Source organism: Xiphophorus couchianus, chromosome 2, assembly GCF_001444195.1.
Source record: "Xiphophorus couchianus chromosome 2, X_couchianus-1.0, whole genome shotgun sequence".
NCBI lineage: Eukaryota > Metazoa > Chordata > Actinopteri > Cyprinodontiformes > Poeciliidae > Xiphophorus > Xiphophorus couchianus.
Genome location: NC_040229.1, coordinates 32,646,553 through 32,657,519, shown reverse-complemented (window position 1 = coordinate 32,657,519; position 10,967 = coordinate 32,646,553). Strand labels below are relative to the sequence as shown.

Sequence of the window (10,967 nt, the reverse complement as noted above, 5' to 3'; positions counted from 1 at the left end):
TAGATTTTATTATAGTATCAAAAAAAAGTTGGGGAATTAAGGAAATGTAATAGAATTTAAAAAGAAGAAGATGTTATATCTAGAATAAGGTTTGGACATACAGGATTAAATAGTACTCTTGAAATAATTAATAAACATAATACAGGTTGTTGTAATTATTGTGGTAAATTAGAAACAGTACAACATACAGTATATTTTTAGAATGTAATAGATATGTTCAGGAAAGAGAGGTGTTACTTAGAGATTTAAGTAGGAATAAAAACAAGTGAGATATTAGGGAATTGTTTCAGAGATCATCTGAGGATGTAGTTTTTAACAGTATTGTTTGTTTTCTAAGAAGAACGGGCATTATGGGGAGATTAGAATAGGTAAACGTCTGATCCATACTCCAATCTGGAAGGTGGCGGTAATGCACCTATAAGTTGTTTGCCAACCGCCATAAAACAAGAAGAAGAAGAAAAAACAAACAGAAGAAGAAGAAGAGTTCTAACGTTGACAACAGTACGTGGAGGGTGAGTAAAATTAAATATTGAAGCGGAAATGTTGTTTCCATCTTTAAACTAATAAATCGGTGAACCTCGGCTTTTCCAGACTATATGAAGACAACAGAGACGAGTAGAAAAACTGAATTATTTAACAAACCGGTGTTCTGATTATCTTTGCTTCCTCGTCATATTTTTCTACCTTAGTGCATCTAGACAGCTACGTCTGTCTGTCGGTGCTTTTGAAAACCGCTACCGTCAAATACCTTACCAGTCAAATAGCATTTGAAAAATATGTGAATGACGAAATCTTTTCTAAAAGCACCTGAATATCTGCTTGTGTAAATGCACTAAAATCCTTCCTGAGAATATGTAAAACTAGTACATTTAGATGCACTAAAATATATAAAAATATAATTATATTAGAATCATACCTAGATAAAATGCACATCTATGGTAACACATGTTGATCTACCAAAACTCCATCAAAATTTCCTACCTGGTAAATACGTTTGTGGGCATTTTGCTCTAGATTTTTTCATTTGAACATTGTTATAAAGCCAGTAGTGGAGAAAGTACTCAAACAAAGTACTTAAATAAAAGTACAAAAAGACAAACCCATGTACTCTAGTAAAAGCAAAAGTAGCTGATTAACATTTTTACTTGAGTAAAAGTAAAAGTAGAAAAAAAAAGTATTACCAATTAAAAATACTTAAGGAATTAAAAGTAAAAGTACTTCAAATTCAAAAATACTTTATTAATCCCACAGGAAAATTAAATGTTGCTCATCAAGAATCTTCAAAGAGCCGCTGTCAAGATCTCCTGAACACACTGAACCTGAAGAAGCCTCTGACTGAATGTATTACATAATGGCTAATGCTATTTCATTAAGTGTACCTATTATATTTAATTTTAATACATCAGTAATGTGCCATTTTAATGAACAAATAAAGATGAAGCATGTTTTTATTGTTTCCTTTCTGTGACACAGACTAGATTTAGATTTGTGATTCTATGCATCAGAAGTTCAGGGATGACTTGTGTCACTCTAGTAATCCTTAGCTAAAGTCATTTTCAATAAATTAGAATATTTATGAAAAGTTAATGTACTTCAGTAACTCAGCTCAGAAGCTAAAAACATCATATAGATTAATTCCCCACAAACTGTTTTAAAGCTTTTATTTGTTAATGATGATGACTTGTTGCTTGCAGCAAATTAAAGCGTGACATTTTCCAATTAAGATTACAGAGCAATTAAACAAAAACCTTGATGCAGAAATGTTCTTTCTAATGAAAAATATTTTTAATACCTGAAAAAATTGTTTTCAAGATCTGACAAATGAGCCTCATCGGAACCCATGTTCTAATTTATTAAATATGAGAGTAAATGTTAATATGAAATGGCGATTAGTCCCTTGGCGCTAACATTCATTTAATAACCAGGACATGGAGGAGTTTAACGTTACCTGGGACATTCATGGCAGGAGACGCTGCGCTCCATGTGCCCACGACTGCAGTAATCAATGTTGCTTGCCTGTTCCTGCTAGGTTTTGCTGCTTGCAGTCTATCTCGACAAGAAGCTTGGTAAGATTATATAAAACGTCCTTAATCACACCCAAAAGTCAGATAGCGTTTAACAATTTAACTTACCTCAATATGTGTTTTTTGATTCAATGGTGAATTTTTGAAAGCTAGAAGTTCATGCTTTTGGGGGAGGCAAAGGTGGAACAGGTGTTTCAAACTAACAAACAAATAAAAAAGCACAATGTGACTTGGATGTAACACAGGTAACATAACACTTTATAGAAATGTAGTAAAATAGAAAGTACAGCTACTCAGTGTAAACTGTAGTGGAGTAAAGTCAAAAGTACCCAGGATTAAATCTACTTAAGAAAAGTACAGATACATGAAAAATGTACTTAAGTACAGTACAAAGTACTGTAAACTAAAGCCATTTACAAATATGTTTACAAGCCACCTGTCATGTAAACGTAAAACATGAAGCAATACAGCTTCAGGAAGGTCAGGCGTAAAATAAATAAAGATTACCTTAATCTTCGACAAAACAAAACGTCCACAGGTAGGATGTATGGATAAGAAATCTGCTGAGTAAGCAGTAAGTGACGTAGCATCGATATGCGCATTACCACAAGGTAGGACAATGGAGGCACGGAACATGGTCCACTCAGACTCAATGTTCCCCACTTCCCCCGGAACGTGTTCGAAGTTCTGCCGGAGATGGGAGTTAAAGCTCCGTCTCACAGGGGATTCCGCCAGACGTTCCCAGCAGACCCTCACAACACGTTTGGGCCTGCCAGGTCTGACCGGCTTCCTCCCCCACCACCGGAGCCAACTCACCACCAGGTAGTGGTCAGTGGACAGCTCTGCACCTCTCTTCACCCAAGTGTCCAAGACATATGGCCGCAGATCCGATGAAACGATGTCAAAGTCGATCATCGAACTGCGGCCTAGGGTGTCTTGATGCCAAGTACACATGTGGACACCCTTATGCTTGAACATGGTGTTCGTTATGGACAACCTGTGATGAGCACAGAAGTCCAACAATAGAACACCCTTCGAGTTCAGGTCGGGGGGCGTTCCTCCCAACCACGCCCCTCCAGGTCTCACTGTTATTGCCCACGTGAGTGTTGAAGTCCCCCAGCAGAACAAGGGAGTCCCCAGGAGGGGCACTCTCCAGTACCACCTCTCCAAGAAGGGTGGGTAATCTGAACTGTTGTTCGGCCCGTAAGCACAAACAACAGTCAGGACCCGTCCCCCCACCCATAGGTTTAGGGAGGCTACCCTCTCGTTCACCGGGGTAAACCCCAACGTACAGGCGCTGAGATGGGGAGCAACAAGTATGCCCACTCTTGCCCGACGTCTCTCACCGTGGGAAACTCCAGAGTGGAGCCCCGCTCAAGGAGACTGGTTCCAGAACCAGAGCCATGCGTTGAGGTGAGGCCGACTATTTCTAGCCGGAACCTCTCAACCTCACACACTAGCTCCGGCTCCTTCCCCACCAGAGAGGTGACATTCCATGTCCCAAGAGCCAGCTTCTGCAACAGAGGGATCGGACCGCCAGGGGCCCCTCCCTCAGCCGCCACCCATCTCACAATGCACCCGACCCCTTTGGCCCCTCTCATAGGTGGTGGGCCCATGGGAGTTCGGTTTTGAAAATGAGTACCATTTCAACCCAGAGTGCAGATAGCAGCTCGTTCTTAAAGGCCGAGGAAGGAGTGCCGTCTGCGAGATCATCCGGGCAGGAGGGAGAGTCACCATGAGGCGGGGATGTAGCATGAGAAGCAGGCCTCTGTTGTTGTGCAGACGATTTGACTTTTGGAGGCATTTTGGTTGAGAAAAAGGGCAAAATTCGAGCCGGGTTATAGAGTGGAAAAAAAGCACACCAAAAGGGATAGAAAACTATCAAAAATGTGCCTAAAATAACAATTATTTCTAGTTGTTGCGGGAGCTCAGCCAGACACGTCCTACCCATCATTTAGACTACGTTAAATCTTAGTCTAAAATCTAAGATTTAACTGAAAATAGAGAAATAGCTCCTACAATGTTGGTAACTTTTTCCCCCTTAATTTATTAAATTGCAATGAAAAGGAGGCAAACAGTAGTCTGTAGCTAAGCTAACTATGCTAAATGGACTCAATCTCCCACAGTCTACCCACCTCTTGGAGAAAAACTGGGTTACAAATTGACACTCGTGTCTTTTTTTTTTTTCTCTCTCTGCAATTTTGAAAACCTGTGTCCTTAAGACTATTATTGTTCATTGTTAGTTATTGTATATTTATTTTTATTACTCTATTTTAAATTAATTGTGTGTTATGGTGGACAAACAAAATGTTCCCCCCTTAGGGGATCAATAAAATGTTATCAGGCCGCCCTGGGTTAAAAGCCTCTACATCTTTCATAGTGACATACAGCTTTCTGTTCTCTTTGTGGGAGCGATGTGACGGCAGCAGAATCCGGTCTCTGGTTCTGCGGTTCTTGTTCCAGGTCCAGGATGGGGCGGTCCTCCAAAGACAAGCGGGACATATACTACCGTCTGGCTAAGGAAGAGGGCTGGAGGGCCAGGAGCGCTTTCAAGCTGCTGCAGCTGGACCACCAGTTCAACCTGTTTTCAGGTGAGACCCTCTGGTCACCAGAACCACAACAGGAGAGGATTAATAGCGCATTTTATTTCAATTTGTTGTTAAACAACTTGAAGTACTGTTTATTTGTGGAGTGAAAGGAAAGGAATAGATGCGGCCAGTGTTTCTACAAAGATCTGGAAAGTCTGGGTGGCATTGAGCCAGTTTTTAATCCGATACCCCAAAATAAACTCCAGTTTGCCCTTCAGAAGCGACCTTATCAGTAAACACAGTCCATCTGTGTGTATCTTAACCTCAGTCTCAATGCAGCTGGAGTCAGAGGTTCTTCAAAGTGGTGTGTGGTGGTGGGATGTTGTTTGCATCATCATGGAGGAAAACAACATCCCAGCGTTCTGATTGATCCTTCATCTGGACATGGAGGCAGGATGGACTGGCTGGAGACCTACCAGGACACGGACATCCACCTGAACTGACAGAAGAGCATGGAGTCTCTGGAGGAGCTGCAGAGATCCACAGCTCAGGAAGAAAATCCTTCTATTGAACAACTATTAGTTGTGGACTCTGAACATCTAGTTGTTATGGAAGAAAGCCAGAGGTCTGCTTTCATTTTGCTACAATCTATGTGGGAGATTCAGTAAAACATGTGAAGGCACCTGGACTACGTCTTGCAAAAGAGACTGAAGGGCTGAGGTGGAGGTTCACCTTCCAGCAGGACAGAGACCCAGACATCCAGCCGGAGCTGCAGTGGAATGTGTTATATATATATATATATATATACATATATATATGCATCACTAATATATAATGCCGCTCAACCATCCAGCCTGATGGACATGGATGTTTAGCAGAAGGATGGGCAGAAAGGTCTGTGTGATGTTCAGCGCTTCTTCACAGGTTCCAGAGAACTGCCTGGATTCTCACGAACATTAGCTCGTTATTACAGCAAATCCGTTCGAGGTGAGGCCGACTATTTCTAGCCGGAACCTCTCAACCTCACACACTAGCTCCGGCTCCTTCCCCAACAGAGGGGTGACATTCCACGTCCCAAGAGCCAGCTTCTGCAACCGAGGATCGGACCGCCAGGGTCCCCTCCCTCGACCGCCACCCATCTCACAATGCACCCGACCCCTTTGGCCCCTCTCACAGGTGGTGGGCCCATGGGAGGGGGGACCCATGTTTCCTTTTCGGGCTAAGCCCGGTTGGGCTCCATGGGAAAAAGCCCAGCCACCAGACGCTCGCCGTTGTGCCCCCCCTCCAGGCTTGGCTCCATAGTGGGGCCCCGGTGACCCGCGTCCGGGCGAGGGAATGCCAAGTCCAATGTTTTTACTCATCATTGGGGTCTTCGGGCTGCGCTTTGTCTGGTCCCTCACCTAGGACCTGTCTGCCTTGTGTGACCCTACCAGGGGCATGAAGCCCCAGACAGCATAGCTCCTAGGATCATTGGGGCACTCAAACCCCTCCACCACGATAAGGTGTCAGCCCAAGGAGAGGATAAATAACTAAATATTATAGAATCTATATAATTACACAGCCCTAGAAAGATGACTGGAGTCTGTTTGCTATGAACTAAATGCACAAAGATAGTAATACTGTTGTTATATCAACATTGATATCATTTTCACCACATCCACTATGTTGAACATATATCATCATATGTATATGAGCCTGGTTTCTATGGAGACATAGCAGCTCTGCTTCTGTTCTGTGTGTCAGGTGTGAACCGAGCCGTGGATCTGTGTGCAGCACCAGGCAGCTGGAGTCAGGCTCTCAGTCGCAAACTCAGGTCTCCTTCCACTGTTTTCTACATCTTTAGAAAACTGTCCAAGATTTCAAACCTGCACTAAACGCTAGAAGTTCTTGCTGATCCTGCCTAGATTCTTCTATTCTTTCCAATGCAGAAACAGAGAGGAGGAGGTGAAGATTGTTGCAGTGGACCTGCAGGCCATGGCTCCTCTTCCAGGAGTCACTCAGATACAGGGAGACATCACTAAGGTGCTCAACAAGCCCACAAAGAATCAATGGATTATTTCTCGGGGTGCACCGATTGCAGTTTTTGCTGATATGGTTTTTGTGATCTGAAATGTCATTTAATACAGCAAGAAAGTTACTGAGGTGAGGGGAGCATGCTGTTACTCATACTCATGTCTTCCTTCCTCCAGGTGTCCACAGCTCAAGAGATAATCCGTCACTTCGAGGGGCAGCCAGCCAACCTGGTGGTGTGTGATGGAGCTCCAGATGGTCAGGTCCTCATTCTCCCGCCTGTCCTCTTTACTGTCGTCTTCTGAATTTCCTTCCTGTTTTGTCTCCATAGTAACTGGACTCCATGATGTGGATGAGTATATCCAGGCTCAGCTCCTATTAGCTGTGAGTACAGAGGTGTTGTCCTTTGTGAGGTTTGGTGGTGTGACACTGACATCTGTGTGTTTTTCAGGCTCTGAACATCACCACTCACGTCCTGACACCCGGAGGAACTTTTGTAGCAAAGGTTGGATCACTCTGTCTTTCTCCAAGACTTCCTAAATTCACGCCGAGAGCGAAACAGCTGCTTGTCTAATTAGTTTGAATTTTAAAGTCTAAATTCACAAACACAGAAAACTTGCTAAGCCTTGTGCACTCAGGTGACCCACTGTGGTTTTGTATGGTTTTGTATTAAAACATGTTAAGTTGACAGGAAATGTAAAATATTAGTGGGTACTTACTATGTCACTAGAAGGTATTGCCGAAAATTCCTAAACCCACAGCTACAGAATCTTACAAACTAATCAAAAATATACAATTAAAACAAATATCAATTATTTACACTTCTTTTAAATCCAAATTAAGTCAGCATTTAGAGGTTCAAAAAACACGATGTAATGCTGATCACATATGCAACCAACCCATGGCATAAATGAACTAAGCAGCTGCTTAAGGCCCTCCAGGTCTTCAGGGCCCCTAAATGCTGGCATTTTAACACAGACCACAGATATAGAAATGTAATATTTGTTTATTAAGATCATCAATGCTGCTAAATTTAATTTAATGGTTCCACCATACATAAATTAAAATGTTATACATTGTTTAACAGTTACATGTACAATTTATATATATATTAAGTATATGTATATACATATATACTGTACATATACAGTGTATTGCAAAAGTGACTACACCTCTCACATTTCTGCTGATATTTAAGTATAAATTCTCATGATAAAATGACACTTTGACACAACGAAAAATAATCTGTGTGCAGCTTATATAACAGTGTAAATTTGTTCTTCCCTCTAAATAACTCTATATGCAGCCATTAATGCCTAACGTCAAAATAGGAAGACTTTGCCTTCCTAGTTTGTGTGCAATTTTACAACCTTGTTGAGAACAAAAATGTCCACCTGCTCTATGAACTGCTATATGATCTTTGTTCTGCTTTTTAGGAAATGTCCAAGTTAAGTCCTGATCACAGTGATCAGAAGTTTTATTTTATTTTATTTTTTACTTTTTAAACAAGTAATTTTGGGTAGATGGGGAATATTTCTAATAAGTTTTTGACATGTTGAAGCTTCACTTTTGTGTCGCATTCCATTTTATACTCTTGCTTTCGTGAACGTAAAAGTACCTTTAACTTATGTTTAAAACATTTCCTGCATTATGAGAGGCTGGGGCTGTACTTTTATTAAAAATGGTAATACGGCCTGCTTGTTCTGATTTTAACTGGTTCTGAGAAGGGTTTGCAGAATCCAATTTTCTTCCTGTCGAGAGCGGTTATTATTTATTTATTTACATGAGGAGCAGAGGGGATCTTTGTGGAAGAGCATTACAATGGGCTTCTATTATGAACCAAACAAAAAATCATTCGACAGTCCCATTTTAAACTAGCTTTAGCATCTCCCATGAACAATTTAGCATGGCTAGTGCTACTAATCCAACCAGCAGTGTGTGTGTGTGTTTTCAGTAGAAAATGCAGAGCAAACCTTAAAGGCTGCCAGAGTTTCCAAACCCAACATGTTCCATGACTGACGGCATGAAAGCTCAAATGATTGTGGCTGACAATCATTGGCTGACTGGAAATACTCTTTTTTTGCTTGCTTGTTTTGAGGATTTTCTTTTTTTTTCAAGTCACTAATGTTGGTGTCAAATATTATTTTTTTATTCACATGTTAGAGGTTTCACTTGTGTGATGCAGTTTTGATTGGAATAAATCAAGCTGATAGACTTGATTTAAACAAGTAACATGTAAACAGTGATGTGTCTGTCCCCGTCTTGTTTCAGATCTTTAGAGGTAAAGATGTAACTCTACTTTACTCTCAGCTGAAGATCTTCTTCAGCAGTGTGACTTGTGCCAAGCCTCGCAGCAGTAGAAACTCCAGCATTGGTAAGCCGTCACCAGTTGGGACCAATCACAGAGCACCTTCAGCTGGAAACCTCTCCCTCTTTTTTGTTGGGTGACTTTTAAGGCTGCAGGCTGTTGAAATAAATAGATGATCTACTGTGTTTTATTCCTCTTTTTTTCTCTCTTTTCCCCATTGATCCAAAGTGTGTTGTTGTTTGTGCAGAGGCCTTCGTGGTTTGCCAGAATTATTCTCCCCCAGAGGGTTATATCCCCAACATGTCCAACCCTCTGCTGGACCAGTCATATGGTAACTATAAAGCTTTTGACGCTGCTGTGCTACAGGGGGTCATTTGCTTGAACACATCTTTGTGCATGAGAGTGAATATGAGAAATAAAATTGGTCACATTTTGTCTAAAACTGACTGAATTATCTATTGGATCTGGTTGAAGCTCCTGGCATGACATCAGTGATCAGTGCAGGTTCCATATCTAGTACCTTACAGATCGACTCTTACTCAGAAGTTCAAGAATACCATATTACTTGTATTTGTGTGTCTTTAGTCTGGTTTCTGCTCTCTGTCCTTCAGATGTGGACTTCAACCAGCTAGAAGGACCAAACCGTGTCATTGTTCCCTTCCTAGCATGTGGAGACCTTAGCGCCTTTGATTCGGACAGAACCTATCCCCTACAGGTGAGGAGTGGCTTGATGAGATCTGGTGCATTCATCTTTCACTACAACCACACTAATCTTCCAGACAGGAGAAAAATGTACTGAAGTTCTCGGTTATCCTTTCATGTGTATTTAATGCAGACTATTTTCACAGTAACAATGTGAATCTGGAAGATTATGGATGTTCTGGTCACAGATATGAGTTGTTAAAGGACAGACATTTGCTAATGGTCTGTTGCAGTCCAACTCTGCAACTAGGATGTAAACTCTCCTAGTTTACATCCTTGTAAACTAGGAGAGCACAATAATTATCGGCCTAATAACAGGAAGTTATGACGTCTCCTTGTCAGTCCGATATCATATTAGCACCGATAACATATTCAGTGGTGTGGTGTTTTATTTTTTGATTTTTTTCAATCAAGGGCTCCCACTCCTGAATGAGACCTGTGTAGAGTCCAAGTGGCATTGATCTAATTGGAGAAAACTGTAAATAAATCATTTTAAAATTACCTCATGTCAGAAAACGACTGAGTTGTAATTTTAATAATAGTTAAAAATATAATATATTAATTACCCCAGCGTGTTACGCGCAAATACCAAAAATATAAACGGAACAACTGGTAATTTCCAACACCATGTGAATGAAGCACGGCTCATGAGTAAACGGAGAACATGGCGGTTGTAGTTTGGAGTTTCTCTAAACTTTTAGAGGAAGAAATTCCTGCTCTAGTTGTACTGACTTGTCCAATAGAACTGGTCCTTATCAGCATAATAATCTAAAGAATGTCTTTTTCTTTTTGATTCTTTTCTTTGTGCAGCTTGATGCTAGTAAAGAGTATGAGTACATTCCCCCCACGCAGCCACCTATCCGGCCTCCATATGAGCAGGCTTGCCACTTTCGCAAACACAACTTGCTGTCCAGAGAGGATGCTCCTCCCGTCAGTTCCACCCAGAGCCGAGAAGAACAGGAACCATAAGCCAAGACCTCATGACCTTTAAGTAGTGCTAGTGGGAAAAGGCCCTGGACATCCTGCAGATCATATTCTGTTAAGTCTTCCTGGTTCCCCAAGCAGTAGGATGTGTTTTTAATGAGTTGACATCTGAAAAATAAAGGCTATTTATAATAATGATGCTGCTTTTTACTCAAGAACTTTTTCAGAGGAAAGTGTGGGAGATCTGAATGCTGCAAGTCCATAACTCAAAGCAATTTGCTGGACTTCCAGAGATGGAGAAGGTTTTTTTTTTTTTAACAGATTTAAATAATGAACTGAACTTGACTGCATTGTTTTGATAACTAGGATCAACCAGAATGTATGTATGATTGGATTGAATTGTCTTTTTTGTAGAGTGCCTTGAGATTACAGGAATTGGTGCTATGTAAACTGAATTGCATTGAGTAGATA

General features: G+C 41.2%; 1 protein-coding gene across 1 annotated transcript; it reads left to right on the top strand.

The window, feature by feature from the left end:
* Positions 1 to 330: 330 nt before the first annotated feature.
* ftsj1 (FtsJ RNA 2'-O-methyltransferase 1) lies at positions 331 to 10,694 on the top strand. The gene is made up of 11 exons (XM_028029995.1): positions 331 to 512; positions 4,488 to 4,615; positions 6,296 to 6,365; positions 6,481 to 6,574; positions 6,742 to 6,820; positions 6,894 to 6,946; positions 7,014 to 7,067; positions 8,834 to 8,936; positions 9,118 to 9,201; positions 9,482 to 9,585; positions 10,383 to 10,694. Exons 2-11 carry the CDS (start codon positions 4,495 to 4,497, stop codon positions 10,539 to 10,541), a joined length of 921 nt encoding a protein of 306 aa, XP_027885796.1. The 5' UTR covers positions 331 to 512; positions 4,488 to 4,494; the 3' UTR covers positions 10,542 to 10,694.
* The last annotated feature ends 273 nt before the right edge of the window (positions 10,695 to 10,967 follow it).